Source organism: Grus americana, chromosome 2 (genome assembly GCF_028858705.1).
Source record: "Grus americana isolate bGruAme1 chromosome 2, bGruAme1.mat, whole genome shotgun sequence".
NCBI classification, from domain to species: Eukaryota; Metazoa; Chordata; class Aves; order Gruiformes; family Gruidae; genus Grus; species Grus americana.
In genome coordinates, this window is record NC_072853.1 from 169,237,407 (window position 1) to 169,259,590 (window position 22,184).

The 22,184-nt window shown below is 56.1% G+C and overlaps 1 protein-coding gene across 4 annotated transcripts in view; it reads left to right on the forward strand.

The window, feature by feature from the left end:
- Positions 1–22,184, forward strand: part of AGAP3 (ArfGAP with GTPase domain, ankyrin repeat and PH domain 3) — a 147,603-nt gene that overhangs the window by 80,189 nt on the left and 45,230 nt on the right. For 3 of the 4 annotated variants that reach the window (XM_054814666.1, XM_054814667.1, XM_054814665.1), the window contains exons 8-11: positions 480–635; positions 4,737–4,829; positions 14,332–14,436; positions 19,679–19,847. In XM_054814666.1, the coding sequence (XP_054670641.1) occupies positions 480–635; positions 4,737–4,829; positions 14,332–14,436; positions 19,679–19,847 (523 nt within the window). Of the gene's footprint in view, positions 1–479; positions 636–3,292; positions 4,344–4,736; positions 4,830–14,331; positions 14,437–19,678; positions 19,848–22,184 lie in introns of those variants that run through there. The other variant, XM_054814668.1, reaches the window with a different exon arrangement.

Genomic DNA, 22,184 nt, shown 5'->3' on the forward strand with positions numbered 1-22,184 from the left:
GACGAGCTCTGCGGAGAGGAGAGTTCTCACCAGCAGACTGTCCGAGGGCTTGCTGCACCAGTTCTGTGTTTTGGAGAGGGAGCACGCTGACGTGTCCCCAGCCATGCCCCTCTGAGAAGAGAGCCAGCTGCCGCTATTCAGGCTGCGTGGTTCTTTGCTGCCTCCGAGCCTTTGCTCCAGACCTTTGGAAGGGCTTCCCTGGGCCGACAGCCAGCAGTCAGGTCTCTGTCCATTTGCTGCTCTTCACTGTTGATTTCGGAATTTTAACATTTTACCAGTGGAAAAACTAAAGCGGAAAGAAGGGAAGCAGCTTTCCCAGGTTTCCTCGCTGAGCGGGGGCAGCGCGTGGCGTAGGACACCTCCCCTGTCCCAGTCCTGTGCTGCACTTCTTGCCCCCGGTGCGCGAGGCTGCGTAGGCGGAAGGTGTTTCCGCAGTCGTGCCCGTCTCTGTCTGACTGTCCTGTCTCGTTCTGCCCTAGGCCACCAATGGTGGGGGAGCCTTCAGTGACTACTCCTCCTCTGTGCCCTCCACACCTAGCATCAGCCAGCGGGAGCTGCGGATTGAGACCATTGCTGCCTCCAACACACCCACCCCCATCCGCAAGCAGTCCAAGCGGCGCTCCAACATATTCACGGTAAGTGACGCTGGGGTCGGAGGAGCTTTGGGATGAGTTTTCTGAGGGTCAGGCAAGGAGAGGGGAAGGGAGCGGGTCCGCAGCAGTCTTGCCCCGCAGGCTTTTGTGCACTAGTCTCTAGGTGAACCTTGCTGTGCTGGCCAGGGAGGGTGGGGTGGCAGGGGACGCAGGGTGGGTGCATGGGGGGGTCTCCCCGCAGGAGTGTGTGTGTGCGGCGGGGAGGGAGGGAGCCTGCCGCCTGTGTGGGGTCCGTGGTGCTGAGAGCTGCTCTAGCGGGTGTGTGTGTGCATGGGGGAGCGCCTGCGAGCAAGCCAGTCCTTGCACACGTAGGAGTGTGCATGGGGTGCGCTCAGGTGTGTGTATAGCGTGTGTGCGTGTGCGTGAGCAGAGCTCCCTGATCTTTACTGGGGAGAGCTGCGCTTTGTGCGTGCACAGCACCAGTGACCTCTGCTGTTCCTCTCCCTGGGGCTGTGTCCCCCGAGCGTGGCACGAAGCCCCTGGCGACTGGGCCTCCTGTTTGGTGCCGGCTGTGCTGTACCAGATGGTGCTGTGCAGAGCCCAGCGCGTGGCACTGGGCTCCACTCGCTCCAGTACCCAAACCCCACGTCTGTGTGACTTGAGCAGTGCGCCTGGGAACTGCCGTGGGGTGTGGAGGGAGGGGAGGCGTTAGGGAGCCAGCAAAGCCGTGGGCCCCACGTGGCGCAGGGTACGTTTGCAGCTGTTACCTCTGCCGGCTGAACTGCAGCCTGCCTCTCCGCACGCGCTCACGCCACGCACACACCCGTCCACGCAGCGTGCACACAGTCCTGCCCACACACTTACCCTCGCTGTTAGCGCAGCCCATGAGTTTCCCCTTGCTGTTAGCGCACACATACTCCTAGTCCCCGTGTCTAGCGTAGATAGCCTCTGTTCCCCATGTAAATGTGCTCCTCTGCCCCTGGTGCCCCTGTAAATGTGCTGGGCTCGGGCCTCTCTCCTCCTCCCCATCTGAATGTGCTTTCCAGCCACCATTGCTCAGTACACCCGTGTCTGCTGTCTGTGGAACTGGCCACCACAAAGTCCTTGTTCGTGTTGCACCGTGTTGCCCTGTGTAAACAGCCGCCATTGCTCTGGACCCAGACCACATAAATTCACAGCGTCCCACGCCCCATCCCTCTCGCTGCACTGTCGGCATCCCAGCTTCCCCCGACTCCTCGTGCTGGGAGTGTACCCATCTCCCCCAGCTTCTCACATCCGGGAAGCGTCTGCTCTGTGTCCTGAATGCTCCGTGTGCTGCCCGCCGTTCGCATCTCATCTGCCTCCCAGTTCCCGTATGCGCGTGTTCCCAGCCCCTCCCCAGCGCACGCGCTCGGCCCCGCTCCCTGCGCTGCCTGGCAGGTAGGCTGTGCCCCGCCAACCTCCTCCTCCCAGCACACACGGCCCCGTGCAGCGGATCCACTGCTCCTGACGCATGGTTGTTGTTTCCCTACGAGCCCTCCCCTCCTCTGTGTGCTCGCGCCTCCCTGAAGATGCCCTGTAGGTCTTCGGTTGTCGATGGTCATGCTTACTGTTGCACTTCGGTGCTGACGGATGCTTCTCCCCCCTCCCCGCCGTTTCACTTGCTCATGCTTGCTGCTGTGCACCAGTGCACGCGGGCACTCATGCACTGCCACCCATCCTTCTGCTCGCCTGCGCGCCGACGGGCTCCGGACTCGCCGTCAGCTCATGTTCACGCTCTCTCACTCCTCCTGGAGCCCCGTGCTCAGCTCACCTGGTGTGGGCACACGCTCTTGGGGGGAGGACGAGGGCGGCTTGCTGTGGGGCTTACGCTTATTTGCTGTGGACGTCATCATCTGTCTAGGGCTCTCACTCGCTCGCTCATTCTGGGCTCAAGCTTGCTCACCCTCGCTGTGGGGCTCACCTGTGCTCATCCGGGCTCACGCTCACGCGCCGCGGTGCTGGGGCTCACGTTCACTTGCTTGCTCTTGTGCTGGTGCACATACATGGCTCACATTGAAGTCTTCACCCCATTTGGTCGTGGCAGCAGCAGCAGCTCCTGACAACTCCTCCCGCAGTGGGTCAGGGCCAGGAAGAGTAGGGAAGGGAAGGGAAGGCTGTTTTCCTGCCTCTAGCTTTTCCCAGGCAGGCAGTGTAGGTGTAGCCAGCAGCCCCCGTCCCCGCGCTCCCAGGGAAAGCCCTGGGGGGTCCCCCCGGTGGGCACGGGCCTCCCCGAGGTCTGGTGCTGGGCAGGGCCCTTTTCCCTCAGCTCCGGGAGGAGCCGCAGCCCCCCGTCCCGAGCTGTGCCTAGCTCCTCCACGCCCAGTCCTCCTCTCCTCCTCCTCTCCTCCTCCTCTCCTCCTCCTCTCCTCCTCCTCTCCTCCTCCTCCTCTCCTCTCCTCTCCTGCTCTCGCTCCCCTCCTGCTCCCCACGCCGGATCGCACCCCGCGGCCGCAGAGGCGGGGGTCTGCGTGCCGGAGACCACCAGGTGGAGACAGACTCTGCCCGAGAGGCGCCCGCCCCGGCCCCGCTAGCTGGAGCCCAAACCCCGACTGCTGCTGCCACCGGCGCCCCGCTCCGTGGCCTGTCTGTCTGCTGTCCGCTGGCGCCCATCGCTGACAGACTCGTGTCCGTGTTCTGAGTATAACTTGCCAAACTCTTTATTCTTTCGATATTTGCAGATATGTGCCACTGTTTCCAACTTTTCATCAACAAAAAGGCCTTTCCAACTCCTTCCAAATTAGAAGATCCAGGTGGTTACACACGGCACCTCTGTACAAATTCTCTCACTTTTCATTGCCTCTCCAGGGCCGGATAAGGGATGGGCACTGGGATTGATCTAAGATTAGAGGCTCGCCCGCCCTCCAGCCAGCATGGGTCCCCCCCTCGGAGACACGCAGGAGCCTTTTAAATCCCCCCAATGTAAAGTCTAGGAAGCGCTGAGACGGCCTGCGCCTGCACTTTAAGCTGGGACATTTCTGGGCCTGCTGGATGCTGTCTAGGCACTTTCCATGCTCGGGGATGCCAGGCGGACGACCCTCATGGGATGGGAAGACCTGCAGACCCACCGGGACCGGGCGACAGCAGCGAGTGGAGCTGGATGGGCCAAAAGACGCTTTGCTGCTGCCTGCGGGAGCTGCTGCTAGTGCCTGCTGCTAGCACTCAGCTCCTTCCTCCCTTCTGCACCTCCTGCAGCCTGCATGGACTCCTGCTCCTCCTCCTCTTCCTCCTCGCAGCAGAGCAGCCATCTATGTCTCTTTAGTTTTCTTCTCTTTCAATCTCTTTGTTTTGTTCTGGGCCCAAAAGCAAGTGAATCGGTGTCCCAGGCGCGTGGGGCTCGTGTCCCTTTCTGATCCAAAGCACATGGGGCGCTCCCGGACTGAGGGGGTGTGTAGGACGCTCCAGAGAGACGCTGCCGCTGCCCTTCTGCCATTGTTGTGATTCTGAATGTATTGATTGTGCTCCATGCCGTGTATGACTTGATATTTTCCTCTGTCCTAAGCACTTTGAATGAGTTCCGCTCAACAGACTGTATATTTCATATTGTATTTATTGGAGTTTGCTCTCACCGCAGCTGCCCTCGGGGGCTGGCGGGTTTTGCTCTCAACTCTCTAGACGTGTGGTAGATATTTATTGTCCATGCTCTTTTGTAAGGGGCTGGTATCTCTGCCCGGTGACCTGTGCTACTTTGTATGGTGCAAGTGTGTTAACAGAATAAATCTGTTGGATTAGTAGAGGTGTGAGTTCCTTCACTGCCTTAGCCTCTCCTGCTTCCATCCATGCTCCACCTGCATCCCATGCCATTTCTGTCTGTCGCCATGTCCTGTGTGCCCCCGTGGGAGGGGGGTCAGAGGTAGCCCCTTTCTGCTAGGAGGACAGCTCTGCTTGCAGTCGTGGGGGGAGAGGACAGCCTGCCAGGGGACAGGTGGTGGGGAGGCTGGGGCTGGAGTGTCCCTAGAGGGGACGGGCGAGACGTTGGCTGCTCCATGCGCTGGGAGACCTGGCCTGGGGGAGAGTGGTCTGGTCTGGTCTGGTCTGGTCTGGTCGCCCGCTGGGGATGGTGGGGCCGTGCGTTTCCATCTCTTGTGCCCTGTCTCTAACGGACCTGTGTCTCTTCTCTTCCAGTCTCGAAAGGGCGCGGACCCGGAGCGGGAGAAGAAGGTGCCGGAGTGTAAAGCGGACAGTATCGGCAGCGGGCGGGCCATTCCCATGAAGCAGGTTCGATCCTCCTCCCTTCAACCCATGCGAGAGCAGGCTCCCTGGGGAGGTGCCGCAGGGCTTTGCCGTGCGGACTGGGGCACCTTCGCTTGGCACGAGGCACGCGAGAGTGCGGAGGAGCCGGGTGCCCTCAGCCCGTCCGACCAGGCACCCGGGGAGCTGCACGCGCGGCGCCGGGGGTGCTGCATGGGCCCCGCGCTGCGTGCGGGTGCTGGGCGCAGAGCGGGGGCTGCGCCGGCTGGCGAGCGGTTCCAGCAGAGGGCATCCGCGCCCCGCGCCCGCTCCCCGGCCCCCCCCACCCCCCCACCCCCGGCTGCAGCCCCCCGCTGCGGCGCTCCTCTCCTCTCCAGAGCCACTGCTCCTTCGCTGCGCCAGCCCAGCTGCCCTCCGGCAGGACGGGGAGGCTCTGCTCATCATGGGCAACGGCAAAAAGCAGCGAGCACGGTGCCCGCGCCGTGAGCCGTGATGAATCAGAGGGAGGCAGCCGCTTGACCCGGCAGCAGTGCGTTCGGCTCCTGCCTCCTGGCTCCAGGGAAGCTCGAGCTGCCTGGAACCACCCCTGAGCATTGCCTGCCCCCGTGTCCATCCGCTGGAAAGCAGCGATGGGTAATGTCCAGGCACTCCAGCAGCACCCGAGCGAGCCAAGTGGTATGGATTGGCTGGATGGTGTTTCCACCAGGATTTCCTTGCACTACTGGCAAGGTTCATCCATACATGGCTTTGCAGCACCTGGCTGTGCCTCTGCCTTGCACTCCGCGCCCCTGTTGTGAATCCGTTTTTCTTCCCACGGCCCCAGCTGGCCTCTCTCTGCCCTGTCTGCCTACACACTGCCAGAGCTGAGCTGCTGTGCACGTGGGGCCGGTTACGTCTCTGCATCGCAGGAGCGGTGGGGTGGGGGGGCAGAGTCTGCGTCCTGACCAGGTACTGTCTCCCTGGTACCATTCCATGCTGAGTATTCACTGCGGAAGGAGGTCCCTGGGAGGGACTCGGTGAGGCCAGGCTGATTGAGGAATGGGGTGGTGGGTCAAAAGAGAGAGACCCTGCTGCTGCTGGAGCTCCCAAAGCTTACTGCCCTCTCGCAGTCCGTGGTGTACTACTGGGAAAGGCTGTTGTCAGTGCCACTGGGACCGTGCTGGGGACAGCGGTACCAATGTGGGGGAGCAGCACTGGAAGGAGGGCTGCACTGGGGAGGGCAGCGTGCGCAAGGTTGGCTCTGCAGCCAGAGGGGAGCAGTGGCAGGAGAAGCAGTGGCAGGAGAAGCAGTGGCAGGAGAAGCAATGCTGAGCGCCGGGGCAGGAGCTGTGGGGTCTCACGTGGGGGGCTCTGCTTCCAGAGTGCCAAAGGGTTGCACAGCCCCAGCAGGAAGGGGCACATCAGCTGCACGCCAGGTCATGCCCCTTCTCTCTCTGTGGCACAGCTCCATTTTTCAGTGTCCTGGTTGGAGCAGAGATCAGGGCTCCTTTAGCTGTTGCTTCTACCGCTTCTGCCCACGTGCTTTTCCCTCCGTCCCCGCTGCTCCCCTCGTTCCCAAGCAGAGCTGGCTGCCTCTGCACACACTCCGTAGGGCCCACGTGCTGGAGACGACGGGCAGACCTGCTCCAGCACCGCCTGGCACTGACCCGGAGGGCTGCGAGGTGCACTGTCCAAGCCCTGCCTCCTCCACGTGCGCTGCCTTGGGCTGCCAGTGAGCACGGCAGGGAGCTGGTTTGTGGGGGCAGCACCTGTGGGCTCTGATTTCGAGTCAGCCCAGCATGGCAGGCAAGGGAAGCAGCGGGCAGTTGTTCCGTGGTGAGGAAGGGAAGGCTGAGTGCAGAGCGACTGGAGCCTTGAGTTTTGGCTCCCCAAAACTGTGCTGCTGACTGCAGAAGGTCTGGCCGTGAGAGCATTTCCATGGCCTTTGGTTTCTGGACCTTTGGGTTGCTTTTTCCAGGATTTCCCTTCACTCAGCAGGGCAAGACGCTTCCTTTACCTGCTCCTGTGTCTGTGTGTTGCTAACTGGGCCTGGCCTTGTCCCGTCTGCTGCAGATTGCGGTGTTTTAGCGTAACTATTAAGTTGTTCCCTGCTGTAGGCAGGGCAGTGCTGTTACTGTGTTGAACAGGCGGAGAACTGAGACAGAAGAGGCCTGGGTCTGCAAACCCCAGCGTGCAGGTCATTCCTGTGCTTTGCAAGAAGTAAGTGCCAAACTACTTGCCTGGTTCAGGACCTCAGTGAAGTGACGAGTTTGCGCAGCAGCAGCTCGCCAGGAAAGCCCGGAGCAGAATGTTACCGGGTGAGATCTAGGTCCCTGCCTGGGCTCAGGACTGGCACCTCCCGTAGCCAGAGCTGCAGGAGGTGATTTTGCAGAGCGGGTCCTGGCCATCTTTTTACAGGAGCGTGTACTGGCACTGGGGGAAGCAGAGTCTTGTCGAAAAGGGAGGCCCCGGTTTACGCAAATGGCGCTGCCTCCCTGGGCTCTGACTGTGTGACACCATGCTGGAGTTGCTGGCCCTGGGGCACTGCTCGGTGGCAGGGCACTGCTGTGACCTGTCTCTGGAGATGCTGTGGCACTCTGAAATTGCTGCCCTCCCACTGCTTGAATTAAACAGTTGTGCTACGGCATCTTGGGAAGGCACAGCGCTTTGCTCCTAAAGGAGAAACCAGGCCGATGTCCACACACAGGTTATGGGGGACGGGGTTGGTGCAGACGTGCAGTGCGGTAAATCCAGAGTAACATCAGGGTGCTGCAGTTCTTCTGCACCACCCCTGCTGTGGCCCTTCGCTGGGCCATCCCTCCAGGAGGGATGAGCTGGTACCACCAGTGTGAAAAGCAGCCAAGTTCTCTTAGGAGCTGTAGCTCCATATCACAAAGACTGGGCTAGGTGATGATCGCTCTGCTCTCTGATATGGACCTGCCCTTTCTGGAAGATCGTGGAGATCTCGTGGCTTGCCATCTCTTCGAAGAGCAGCGAAGGAGCAGGGCCTCTAGCTAGTTTTATTCTTGCATGGTGTGGTGGTCCTGCCCAGCCATAAAAGAGCAGAGCAGCCAGTCATTTTGAGGGCTGTAGAGTGGCAAACATGCAGGATCTTCTGCCTGGGTGCTTGGCCAGTTTCAGACTGCTTCGCTTACCTCAGCGTGGGCACTGCTGAACCGGTGGCAATAAATGCCGTGTTTGGGGTGCTGTGGCCGCTCGTAGATAACCTTGGGAGCAGTTTGATTCCTGTGTTTGGCAGAACAAGACTGGTGCTTGCTTAAATTACCTGAAGGTAGTTGAAGTCAGCGGGTGCTGTGGGGCAGCAGTAGGGGTTGTTGCCCTGCAGACTCCGTCCGTGATACCTGTGGCTGTGATCACTGTGACCGGTGCACAATCTCTTCCTGGACTCTGCGGGAAGAGGACTGGCGCTCGGGCCTGCCGGCAGCCTTGTTTGGCGCTCACCGCTTTGGGTTTCTGCACAGAGCCAAGTTTGACGGCTGGGCAGGCTGACCGCGAAGTGGGAGGCTGGGCTGGGTGTTGCAGAAAGGAGAAAGGTTGGGAGGAGACTTTGCTTGACTGAGAAGGGACGTACGCTGCCACGGAGGTGTGGTGGCTGGCTGTCACTCCTCACCACCTTCTCTAGCACATCTGAGAACGACGCCTCTGGGTGGCCCGCTCTGTCTCCCTTACGCCTCATGCCCACCCGGAAAAGATGGAAATGCCCAGTGGTACAGGTGGGACGATGGATGTTGGGGCCCCTCTGTGCCTAGGACAGCACCTCCTCTCCCTCCAGGCTGCTGGGGCTGCTCTGCGCCACGGACTCGGGATCCCTTTGCCGCGATGTCCTTTCGGTGACACGTAAGTTAGGACGGTCTTGCCAGGTCGGAAGAGCTTCTTCATAGCTGGACGCTTGTCTCTGAGAAGTGGGTTAATTAGGCCGGGAGACTAAGCTTCCCCAGCTGTTTGTTACTAGGAATGAACTCCTAATTGCACATGTACCAGATTCTTTCTGGGAAGGCTGTACTGAATGCACAGGCAGCCCAGGGGTCCCCAGGTCCCTGGCCCGGCTCACTTTGGGCCGTGCACTCCAGCAGGGCCCAAGGCGGGTGACTCCTCCTCCTTGGGAGCTGGGATCATGCTGGGAGCTTAGATTACATTTAAATTGCCATTTGCATTTTCCAATCAATACGCGACTTTACAATTAAGTTTGGTGTTAAAATTCTTAGCAAAAAGTGAGTGGAAGGGAGATTTGTGGAGTAAACGAGTCCTTTGGGGGCCATCGCTGCTCCCTGCTTCATTACGCTGCATATTGCTGCTGCTGCTTTTACTGTGCACCACAATCCAAACACAACACAGAGACGCTCGTGCTGGCCGACAAAATGCCGGGAAAGAAAGGAAAAGTGGGGAGAGGAAGAGAGCTGGGCTCTCTTGCCTTTCGTCTCTGGCAGCTTCTTTCCTTCGTGCAGGACTTCCACCCTCGGGAAGGAATTTGTGGAAGAGTCATTTCTTGTAAATCTTTCCACGAGAAGCAGAGGGAAGTTGAGGTGTGGCAGCACACGCCGGCGCAGGGGGCTCGGCAGACCTGCGGAGCCCGGCCAGGAGGCACGATGGGGTGCGTGCGCAGGAGCACGCGAGGACGTGCATGGAGGGGATGAGCCCAGCTGCAGGTCCGTTCTCCTGCGTTTCGCCTGGCTTTGTCCTCCTTGCCACTTCGCGCTTCTCTCTGAGCTGCTGGGGGGCTTTCCTCCAGGAAAACCCGAGTTCTCCGGATGCTGCTGGGCCAAACCTCCACATTCTGCCATCAAAAAGGAAGTTGGGCTGCAGAGTTGTAACCTTGATGCAGTCAGCACAGCAACACCATTAAAACCTGGAATCCTCTCGGCTTCTGTCCCCTGCCTCTCCATCTCCAGTACAGCAGTGAACAAGTCTAACTGAGCTCTATCCCTCGATTCAGCTGTTTCTTGCAAATGTTTGGCCTTAAGGGCCCATCCCCTCCTCCCCATTTTATTAGATGTTTACTTAGACTGTGTAGTTGCTCCCAATTTTGGACTCTTGTGCCTTCTGGCTTGAAAAAAATGGGCTGCCAGTGCTCGATGCTCTGTTTCCAGGTCTGGTTTTGCTTGTGTTTCAGTTTGCAAAGTTCTAGATTTGTAGCAGAACTAACTGCAGCCGAACTCTTCTCTGCAGACAACACATTTTGGGGGCTTGATGAAGGATGCAGCAGCCTGAAAATGTTGAAGTAGGTATTTTTGTAGCACCAAGGTGTATCAAGTCGAAGAGACATCGAGGAGAGGCAGCCGGAGCTGTTGTTTTGCAGTATGGACTGGCAGGTCAGACTGTAGAACTGAGCCAGGTTTAAGGCCAGAAGGGATCATTATGCCCAGAAGGCAGAGAATTTCACCCAGTGACTGAGCTGAACTTGTAACTTCAGCCTGGTCTGGAGCAGATTTGTTTGGAAGATATCAAACAAGTGTTCTCAGATACAGATAGTCCACCATTTATCTAGATTAGCTGGTGTAATATTAAAGTGTTTTTATATGTGAGGAGGAATAATCATTTTCCGACACCGTGTGGGAAACACGTGGCCCAGAGGTGCTGCTGGCGAAGACAATTTTGTGCAGGTCAGACCCAGAGCTGGGCCGGCCGTGTCCTGGCGTTGAGAAAACGCAGGCACTGCTCGCTGCGTGGGAGAGGGTGGCTGACGAGGCCCGAGAAGCAGCCTTGCCTCTGGCACGGTAAGGCCTCGAGCGGGCTGCAGTGTCCAGGTGAGGACACTGCCCTTCGAGCTCTAGGGCAGCTGGAGACTCGCCGGTGCCAGCGGGTCGGTGCTCTCGGGAGCACGTTCTGCAGTGCAGGAGCGACGGATTTGGGACTGCGAGTCCAGAGGATGAAGAGCGCATGGAGATGTAATCACAGCCTTCAGATAACGTTACAGGCTGCTGCAGAGGGCCCAGGACTGCTCTGAGCGGTCGCTGCGACAGAAGTACTGTGCTGCCATTTCATCGTGGAGGTGCATCGGGATCTGATCTCTGGTGAGGAGGAGCACAGTCTCGGTCACTGGCGGTTTTGCTGAAGAGGTTGGAGTGACGTGGGTACACCTGAGCCCGTGCTGGGGAGGGACGTGGCGAGGTGACCTCCGAACGCTCTTCAGCTCGGCTTTGCTATAACATCCCACCTGGAGGTAAAACCATCTGCCTCGTCCGACCTGATGGTCCACTGCTCCTCCGCTGCCAGGTTGAGTTACCTTCCTAACTGAACACCGGGAGCTCAGGAACTGCTCGGGACGGCACTCTCCAGCCCAGAGAGCCCACCCTGCAGCGCGGCCTGGCAGGCTGTCCCCAGGTGCAGACCCTGCATGAGCTGTGCTAAAATCCGCACTGTTCTCAGGAGCCCGGTTAGCCGAGCGATACAAGGCAATCTGTGTTAACGACCAGTCACTGCAGTGATTTACACTGTGCAGTTTCTGTGTTACCGTCGAGTTCTCCGGTTTTGTGTTTTCTGTGAGCTCGTTTGGGGAAGACATTGACTGAATCCCCAGGGCTCAGTACTGGGGCCAGTTCTCTTTAATATCTTCATCAGTGATCTGGACGAGGGGATCGAGGGCACCCTCAGTCAGTTCGCAGACGATGCCAGGTTGGGCGGGAGCGTTGATCTGCTGGGGGGCAGGAAGGCTCTGCAGAGGGATCTGGACAGGCTGGATCCATGGGCCGAGGCAACTCTGTGAGGTTCAACGAGGCTCAGTGCCGGGCCCTGCCCTTGGGTCACACCAAGCCCAGGCAACGCTACAGGCGTGGGGCAGAGTGGCTGGAAAGCTGCCCGGCGGAAAAGGACCTGGGGGTGTTGGTCGACAGCCGGCTGAACGTGAGCCAGCAGCGTGCCCAGGTGGCCAAGGGGGCCAACAGCATCCTGGCTTGTGTCAGCAATAGCGTGGCCAGCAGGACCAGGGCAGTGACCGTCCCCCTGTACTCGGCACTGGTGAGGCCGCGCCTCGAGTGCTGGGTTCAGTTTTGGGCCCCTCGCTCCAAGAAGGACATTGAGGTGCTGGAGCGTGTCCAGAGAAGGGCAACCAAGTGGTGAAGGGTCTGGAGCACAAGTCTGATGAGGAGCGGCTGAGGGAACTGGGGTGGTCTGATGAGGAGGCTGAGGGGAGACCTGATGGCTCTCTACAGCTCCCTGAAAGGAGGGTGTAGCCAGGTGGGGGTCGGTCTCTTCTCCCAAGGAACAAGCGATAGGACGAGAGGAAACGGCCTCAAGTTGTGCCAGGGGAGGTTTAGACTGGAGATCAGGAAACCTTTCTTCCCCCAAAGGGCTGTCAAGCCCTGGGCCAGGCTGCCCAGGGCAGTGGTGGAGTCCCCGTCCCTGGAGGGATTTCAGAGCCGTGTAGATGTGGTGCTTGGGGACATGGGTTAGTGGTGGGCTGGGCAGTGCTGGGGTAAGGGTTGGACTCCGTGGTCTTAAGGCTCTTTTCCAGCCTAAGTGATTCTGTGATTCTAAATAGTACGAATCAAAAGCAGATTGGCTGGGCCTCTACAAAGGTACTTCTGTTGGACATGGATTTGCCATTTATGATTACACTCATTCTCATTTATGATTACATTTTGAGACCTTTCACTTGACCAGTTTTTACTCCATACATGAATGGCTTTACGGATTTTGTACAGTTGGTTTTTAACGGTGTGTGCTGCTCAGTTAAAATCCTTACTGGAAACTAAAAATTCTGTGTCAACACAGTTACTGTTGTCGTCAGATATTGCGATCTTGCCAAAAGTAGGATCAAACTTCTCTGATGACCTATTTCCACGTTGTTTGGCATTAGTTACGCTGCTGTCCTCTCATTCTTTGCTGATCACTTCTTGTGGTGGCTTTTCCACAGTTTCGCCCGGTGTAAGCGTCCAGCTAAGTGGCCATCAGTCCAAGGGTCGTTGCTTTTCCCCTTGCAAAGCGTGAGCTTTCAGCCTGCTGCCGTGTTCCAAGGCATGTTAAAATCAGCACCTTTAACCGCTGCTGAGCGAGCTCTTCAGCTAATTCTCTCGGAGCTCTTGAAGGCAAGGGATCAGATCCTGCCACCAACACGGCTTAGCTTTTGCTGCTCTAACTTTCTCTCCCTTGCACGAGTAGGAGGCGTTTCCCTTTTGCACTGTTTGCTTCCCAAGTACTGAACGTAAGCGGTCATGGAGCGCTTCTGCCTTTTCTGCATCATTTATTGCTGATTTCATGGTCATGTCTGGCAGCGTTGTTCCCCCAGCATGTGCCAAACCCTACAACTTTTTGTTGTGCTCCTCCAGCAGCCTCAGTCTCTAGGCAGTGGGACGGGGCCCCCAAATATGCCGAGGCTGGCAGGACAGAGACTTTCTGTCCAGGTTTTTGAGGAGCTGCTGGCCTAGGGCCCAGATTTTTGCCACGTTAGGAACAGCCAGTCTGGATGTCTGTCCAGACAGTGCTGTCGGAGGGCCCAGGCCCAACAGTTGCTAGATCCAGCTTTTTCCCAGACTCTGTTATTCATTCCACTTTTGTCCCCCTGTGCTGTCCTTTCCTCCCTGCCGGCAGAATACTTGATGTTCTCTCCCCAGTCCCTGCTCCAGAGCCCTTGTGCCTGGCTTCTTGCCCTCTCTTCCTTCTCCCTCTCCACCTCTGGGCTTACCTGGTGCATGATGAAGGGCTGCTAGAAGCAGATTTCCTGGGGAGGCAGAACTGGATGGGGAGAGGGTGAGGAGGTCCCAAGCTCTGAGTGTTGCTTCAGATCCATGGAAGTTAGTCTAGGTTAGTTCTGGGTTGGGCTGGTGGGAAGAGGGAACTTGAGGGCTTGGGAGCACAGTCGTGTTCAGGCCCTAGGAGTGTGCCGTGCCTGAAGACCACAGGATGGGTCTCATGTAAAATTCTGATGGGGAAAAGGGGTGAACCAGCCCCTCAACTGCCCAGGGCCTGCTTTGCCTCCTGAAATGTGTCCCTTGCTCCACTCGTTTGACATCTCTAAGAAAGAATTGCAAGCAGGCAAGAGAATAAGCTTCCCTTGTGACACCTGTATCTTGGATCGTTGTTCCATTGATTGGCACCTGCCTGTCCCAAATTGTCCTTGCCTTGCCCATCCCTCTGGCTGTGCTTTTGGTGATGGAAGAAGGTCTGGGAGCACTGTGGTAACAGACCAAACAGCGTCGGCTGGTGGTGAGGTTGGCTTCTGCCTTGTGTTGGCACTGCCCTTCAGCACAAGAAGAGTTGCCCAGAGGGAGTGATTGGGGACAGCAGAGAATGTGATGGGTCCCTCAGAGGAGCTGGGCATCAGTACTGGCATGTGGAGACCCTCGTCTCTGAGAATGGCGGTGGGGGAAGTTGTCTGTGGAGATGTGCTGGGGCTGGTGAGGAAAGGGATGCAGCTCATTTCCTACCAGTCCCAGGGAAAATGCTGTTGGGAAGGGCAGCCTAGAAGATGTTTTCTTGAGTCCTGATCTTCATGTCTCTTCAAAGATTGGTCTCCTACAAGGGGCAATGCTGGAGCTGAGCGGGAGCTGCCTGGGCCAAACAAGGTCTGAGACTCTTGACACTTCTCTTTTAGGGCATCCTCCTCAAACGCAGTGGCAAGTCTCTCAACAAGGAGTGGAAAAAGAAGTATGTGACACTATGTGACAACGGAGTCCTCACCTACCACCCCAGCCTGCATGTAAGTACTGCTGGGCTGGGTAGAGGAGCGGGATGGGACAGCGTCCTCCTTCATGCTATGGCTGCTGCTGCAGGTCCTCTTGCAGATGCCACAGTCACAGGGAGTTGCTTGGGGAGGGTTTGGCAGCAGATGAAAGCCCCAGTCTCTGCCTGCAGCAGGGTCCTGTGCAAGAGGTTCAGCACTAGCCCTCCACAGGGCAGGTGTATTCAGCAGAGCTGGTTTTTACCAGGGTCTGGAGGAAACCTCTTCCTTCTCATGAAGGCTGCCTCTGCAGTGCGAAGCTGGGTGGGAAAAGCTGATAGGAACATGCTCTGCGCAGAATTATGCTAAGTAAATGCATCTTTCTTTTCTCTGTTTCCTTTGCTCAGTCCTTTAAAGCAGGGGTTGCTGCCTCCCTGCATCTGGGGTGAGGAGCAGGCGGAGAACTCCTTGCAGCCACGGCTGATGGTGCCATTTGGGTGTGGAATAATTTTCCTGGCTGCTAGGTATTGGGTAATGGAGATGAGGTGCCTGTGCAGAGCCTGCCGAGCTGAGCTGTCACTCGATGCATCTCTGATACTCTTCACTGCTTGGCTCAGGCACACAGCTGCCTCCCCATCCATCTCTGTCGCCTCCCCACTGTGGGGCTAATGACTTCTTCCCCATTCCCTCTTGAGCACAGTTTGCTGCTGAGACAGTGAGCCACGGACAGGCACACCTGTGACACCGAGGCCACAGCAGCCTCTGCAGAGGGGACGTGCTGCAGCAGGACAGCCGGACGGCATCTGGGGAGCGCAGGGTAGAGCTCGGGCGCAAGGTGGTCTCGGGGGTGCTGGAGCGCTCTCTGGGGCTAAAGGGAGAAGAGCAAGGTGTTGCAGCTCCTGTGCTTCCCGAATGCTCCTGGGCCCTCAGTTTGTCCCCAGTCTCCTCATACGCATGGGTGTTGGAGTGCCCCGAACCTCAAAGTCTTTCTACTAATTTCTAACCCTGCATTTCTAACTCATGGGCTTGCAATGCTCAGTCGTCCGGCTCCTGAGCCACTGAGCCTGTTCGCCCTCCTGTCCTTACACTGGAAAGCCAGTCGTTGCATTTCCTTTCCTTAACTTGTGGGGGCTTTGAGAACAGAGTTTTTTCTTTTAGTCTTTGATCCCTGTACCATACTGTCTGGTTCTGCAGTTCCTTGACTTTGTAACCCCAGTTTTTGGTCTTTATAGAAACAAACTGGGAGGGAATCGCTGCTGCTGCTGCTACCTGCTCTGTGTGTGTGCACACGTGCGTCTGTGGGTTTATCGCATTTCCATCGGAGACATCGTAGGCCATTATTACAGTCAGCTGTAGAGGCAGAGTAATTTCTGGGATGTTGTTTAACCGCTCTCGGATGCTGCTGCTACACACTAGGTTTCTCTCCTTTTTACACCATTTCTTCCTCAGGGGGTGATCTAGATTGATGTCACTTGCTTTCCTTACTGCACTTCTTCAGCGTTTCATTTCATTACTACGCTGCCCCAAGCAAAAATCTGGTTTGCTTCCACCTGGTGCTACTGGTGATCCACAGCCCGTTGCTAAGAAAGGTACAAGATGGGTCTCTCCTCCCCTCGGTTTCACTGAAAGCTTTGAACCTTGCACCCAAGATAGGTGTTGTATTGCCCTATATGTTTACCTAGAGCAAGGACTAATTACATGTGGGCCACGAACACAGAGCTGCTTGCTGCCTAGCTCTGACTTCTGCAAGGATGGGCAGGTCTGCGTGCTCCCCCCGTGGCATTGTCCCCCTGAGCAGTGGGAAAAAGAGCCAGGACACCCACCATCGCGTTACGTTTCTTTACTGCGATGCTGGCAAAGGCTTTGGTGAGCAGTGCACTGTTCTGGTTAGCAAAGGCCCCTCTGCCTTGCCTTGCCTTCTCTCTGTGTATCTGGCTTACAACCTGCAGATGCAGGAGAGAAGCCTGCAGGAAGAGGTGGTCCAGAAGAGGATGTCCCGTGATATTCTCTCCTCCCCATTGTCTACAGTGAATCGGGAGATGCTGCAGTGCATTCGTAACCAGGTTTGTCTTCCGTGGCATGAGGCAAGTTCCCATTCTGTGTTCCTGAGGAAGGGCACGTGCTGCTTTCTCACTTCCATTTGTGGCAGCAGCTCTGAGGCCAGCAGGCACACGGTGAGGTCAGCTGCTGGCAAGAACAAATATGCAGTAGCCTCAGTCACGGAGACGCTCGGCATCCTGAAGTGCCTTCCTTGAGATGTGAAGTCCCAGCCTCTCCCCTGCCTCGCTCAGGGTGAGCCTGTCCTGCCACACACTGGGGGGATGGCAGAATTCAGGGTGCAGCAGAGGGGTCCCTGAGGGCAGGGCTGAGCGCTGTGGGAGGAGGGTCTTTCCCAGCCCCGTCAGCATGTTCAAGCCCCGGAGCACTTTGCTGCTGCTTTTTTGTTCCCAAAACAGTTTTGTGTGCTTTTCCTTGGCACAATTCAGGGCAATTCCTGCCTAGACTTCTGTTGCCTCTCTGTTATGTTCTCTCCCTGTCCCTCTTGGGATGGGTATAGGTACCCTAGGGATCAGCAGCCCTGCCTTTCTTTGTCCTCCAGTAGAGATACCTGCCCCAGATGTGTCTGTGCCCCACCAGATGAAAATTACTGCATGGCTCTGGCTGGGTCATACTTCTGATTTTACCAACCAAAAGCTTCCTGGTGGGGCTATTCATCTGCGTTTTATCACTCGACCTGTTTCTGGATCTGTATCTTGGCAGCTCCAGCCCCGCTTTGAAGTCCCCTCAGTGGGAGTCAGGCTTGGACCGTGTGTTTGCAGTCACGGGTTGACAGAGAACGCTCGGGTGAGCTGGGCTCAGCCCTGAAATCAGGTGTTCTGTGACTCCTCCATGGAAGCATCTTTGGACCTTGGGTCCTACGGAGCTGTGCGTCCCTGCTCTCGGGTGCCACCTCTGCCTCCTCTCTGGACCAGGCAGCGGTTTCAGAGCCTTCGCAAGCAGGAGGCCTGGAGTTGGAGCAGTGGGCAGCAGCTCCTGCTGAAGGCAGGAGTGCTTGGGGGCCGGATCCCTGGATTCAGCACAGCTTTCCTTGTTGCATCTCTGTTTTTCTTACCTTTCTGTGAGCGTGTTCAGTGGCAGGAAAAGAACAAGTTCTACAAAGAGACCGGTGCAGTTTGCTATCACTTTCCCAAAGCTTTGGAGAGTAAATGCTTCTGCTCGTGAGCAAGGCGTATGTGGTTCAGCCCAGCTTCGCTGGCCAGGCTGTGCTGTGCTGCGCAGAGCTAGAGAGAAAGCATCTCCCATTTTGCAGCCAGTGGAGCCATTCACACAATCACCTTCTGTTAATTCTATCTGCAACATCAATTAAATTGTTTGTAGAAACTAATTGAATGTGGCTTAATCACACATCTTAATAGCTTTCCACGCTTTGAACTCGTTGTTAATTCCAGTAATAAAATGAAATGAGAGAACTGGCTGGGTAATTAGCGAGGAGGCTTGGGAAGAAATTGCTGTTTTATAGCATGTAATAAAAGCAGTGCGCTGGTGACCGCTCTCTCCGGCAGGCAGCCGGCTACCGCAGCAATTGTGCTGAGTTAGGGAAAATCCTCCAGCCCCTCTGAGATTCCCTGCCCAGGGGTGCCACCAGGCTCCCACCCAACCGGGAGCAGCTCCGTGCGATGTTTGGTTGGGCTGGTTGTCCAGGAGTGGCCCAGGGCACCAAAGGGTGTGTGCGTGTCGTTTGAGGTCAAGTCACCCAGAGGCTGGAAGCACAGGAGGGTGTGCTGCCCCGCTGCCCCATCTCTTGGGTTTGCTGTGGGGAGTGGGTGCCTGAACAGAGGGCTGTGGAAAGAGAGGAATTCAAACCAAGGGGCTGAGGTGCTGCTGAGAGGTTGTAACACTTGCAGGTAGTCACCTGAGGCCACAGAGCATCGCCCATACAGCCCCCATTCACCTGCTTCTTGGAGCCAAGGACTGGCAGAACGGTTGCTCTTAAACTGATCTCATTCATGTCTCTACCTTACTGGATTTGGAAGCAGACAGGGACCAGCTCTGAGTTAATCTTTTTGGTGACCTCCTTGTGAACTGGAGCAAGCCCAAGCCTCCCTGCAGCAGCCGCAGTCTCGCCCTGGACGGTTGCTGCCACTCCTCTCCCAGTTGCAGCGCAATCCCCAGCGCAGAGAGCCAGGGGAGGATGCGCCCACGTCCTCATTCCTCCCAGTCTCGAGCTCAGCTTTCAGTCCCTGCTCCCTTGAGGTCTGCCCGAGAGCAGGGCAGGGCAGTTCCCCTCTGCGTGTCTCTGGAGATCACGTTGGCCGGGTCTTCTTGGGGCGTGAGCCCAAGGAAGAGCCAGCCCGATCAGAGAGGGCTAGGGGAGAGCTGCCATGCCCTGTGGAGCAGGGAAGGGGTGGAAGACACGGGACAGGACACAGCTCTCAGGAGAGGCTAGAGGTCTGCAGCCTTATTTTGACCAAAAGATGAGATGCTATTAGGAGGCAGTGCAGAATGATGGTTGACAATCTGGACATGGAGGTTTTGGTCGTACAATAAACGGTTTGCCAGAAGGAATGGTGGAAGCACCAAGTTTTGAATAGCTTGAAGTTGTGCAGATGAAGGTACAAGGGAGTGATCCTGAGCTGTGTTGGTTTGGGCTTGAATTATGCTAGCCGTGACCCGAGAGGGAATTTCTAGGTATCCCATTACTTACACCATGCTATACTGTATTATTAGCTGTCATAGCTGAGTGCTGTGATTAAAAAGGCAACGGATGACAGGGAAGAAGAACTGCCTGCCATCTATGTGCTCTTTTGCTCCATCTAATCTCTGATCCCCAGCCAGGCTTTCACAAACGGGCTTGTCATGGCATCTGACTGCCCATGGCAACATCCCGACGTTATTCATATCAGAGCTGACTAGTTCTGGGCACTGAGAGTGAGACCTGGCACTTTTCCGGCGCCAGTTCCAATGCACCAGCTAGTCATGGGAAGAAGGCAGGTCGGAGTCAAGGCTTTGCATCCATGTGTCAGAAAACGGCTGGCTGTGGACGCTGGGGTCTTTTACCTCTAGCCCGCCTGACTTGAGACTTCAGTATAGTGTGAGAGAAACCGGCGTGCGATGAGCTCCCAGGTTGCCTCCAAGTTGCTGGCTGGCCGTCTGTCTGGTAGCCAGTTGCCATGTGGATGAACGGATCGGAGTTTAGTTTTGAGTATGTGAATGAGAGAGGAGCTGAGAGAGGTGGGCCAGGGCAGGGCTGACCTCGAACCGTTCTGCCTCTCTGCTGTAGGATTACATGCAGAATGTCCACGGGAAAGAAATCGATCTGCTGAGGACTACAGTGAAGGTACCGGGCAAGCGGCTCCCCAGAGCAACAACAGCAGCAGCACCCAGCGCTAGCCCCAAAGCCAACGGGCTTGCGAAGGAGAGGAGCAGCACGCAGCTGACGGGAGGCACAGGTAAGAGTTGGTGTGGGTGTCACAGAGCTGTCGGCCATCCTCCCCTCTGGTGCATCATCAGTGCCTTGGTTTCTTGCTTTCACCACTCTTCAGGAGTGCCTTCGGTGGGTGTTGGCATTTCTGTGCGGGTCTCAGGTAAGCTCCTGTTGGGATTTTATGCTGGGCAGTGGCTGGGACAGAAGAAAGAGTGGAAGGGCTTTAACTGGTGGCCTGAGCTCCCTGAGGGGAAACAGTTGAGTCTGATGAGTTGCTGTGCATGGGGGAAGCTGTTGCTCCCTAAAACAAAGGAAATCTCAACCAGTCCTGCTCTGCACCCCGGTTGCGTCCTGCGGTCAGGGTGGTGTCGGCACTGTGCTTCACAGCTTTCTGGAGCTGAGGACTGGTGCGATGGGGTGCAGCTGGAGGGAATGCCAGGAGCTGGCTGGGGTCCTCAGCGTCACATGCAACATAGGGAATGGGGCATGCTAACATCGCTGTGTTCGCATGGTGCCGAGTGTGAAATAATAAGCCCTTCTGAACGCAAACTGCTATTTCTGTAGAGTCAGAATTAGTCTGCAGACCAGATAAACTGCCAGCGAATGATTGCATTTACTGTCTTTTTTGACCAAGGATGGGCAAGTCTGCCTGTTCTCTCCCACAGCTTTCCACCGTACTCTCCTTTCTTCCCCACCACTGCACACCCTCAGCGTGCCCGAGTGCGGTAACAATTCCTGCCTCTGTACGGAGGCACTTCTCAGGCGTGCGTTTCTAGGGTGCTTTGTCTGAGCTCCTACTTCGAGAAGGTTATCGGCGCTGTAGGAGGAATTCAAAGACAAACCACAGAAAAGCCTATGCTGATGTCAAAGCAAATGCCCACGTAACCCTGTATCCTGCTTTCAACAGTCATCTCCGTCCTGTTGGGCTCACAAGAGCAGATTGAGATGTGACTTGATTACTGATTACCGCTGCTTGGAAAACCAGTGCCTAGAAGTGAGTGCTGTGCGAGGCCTCTCGGTCTGCTTGACAAAGCTTGAGGAGACGCAGAGCGTGGAGGCTGAAGTTAGAGCAATTTAAACTTGAGAGGAGATGTAGTTTCCTAGCAGGGAGGGTAATTAAATGTTGGAATAGTTTATCTGGAGAGCTGGTGGACTTAGCACTGCTTGAAGCCTTTAAAATGAGATTAGTTATCTTTCTACAAGATATGCTTTAATCCAGCTCATGTGTGTGTCGCTGCGTGCATGTGTGCAGGGGATCAAACTGGATGGATATGCTGGTCTTTTCTCATGTAGAAATCCGTGAATTTGAGATCCCCTGTTCACTGTCTTCTCTCTGGGCTCCTGAGCACAACAACACTACTGCGCTACCCAGACCACATGCATCAGCACGGGGCTCAGCATTAAGACAGCAACCTTAATCAGATTTCATGTGTCTTGGCTTTGGGTGGCTGTCTGCGTTGGTCAGAAAGGTTTCTTCTCCTGGTACACAAATGGTAAGATGTTTTCTGAGGAATTTTTTCAACTCACTCTGATGCCTTCAAGACTGATTGCAGCTGACGATGCAGTCACCACGGTAATTGCACTGACATGATAAAAATCCTCTGAGGTGACTTGCTGATATCCCTGTCTAATGCAGAGTACTGGATTTGGGGTCGGTAAAGAATCTGCCCTGCTTCAAATCAGCAGGGACTTTGCAGTTTTGCTGCCTTTGGGGCTAGGGATGGGACTGTTACTGGGGTCCACTGGGCATCTCTCATCTAAGAGGTGCTTTGGGCAGCTGGAGAGGGAGCGCCTCAAAATTTGCAGTTCTCTGCCAGTGCGGAAGTTAATCTTCAGAGGACATGAGCTTTGGAGACCTGAATCGTTTGCGGTCTTACACCAGGAGTGTCTGGGTAAAACCAGATGGCCTGTGTTCAGAGTTCAGAGCAGGTGGTCCATGGTTTCCTTGTGACCTGAGCTCTGACGAGGTAAGTGAATGTGCTAATTAATGTCCACTAGATGCACAATCCTTACTCGGGGGTGAGAAAAGAAGTAGTAGATAAAGAGGAGGAGGAGGAAAAAAAAGACACAATATGTCACACTGCCCCATATGTTGATAAAATACACATATGCAGCACTGGTGATGATTCAAAATAACCTCCAGGGTAGGTACAGACAGTACAACTTGGAGCTAAATAAAGTGAGAATGGGGAAGGAGCTTATATTTGTGAAACCCGTGGGACTCTGAGCTCAATGGATGATTGTGCCCCGGTATTTCAAGCATTAAAGAAGGCAGCTTTACTGTAGTCAGAGTTGGTTTTATTTTAGGTTGCATGTGTTCCCATTGTACACCCTGTTTTCAGAGGCCACCTTATGTCCACCT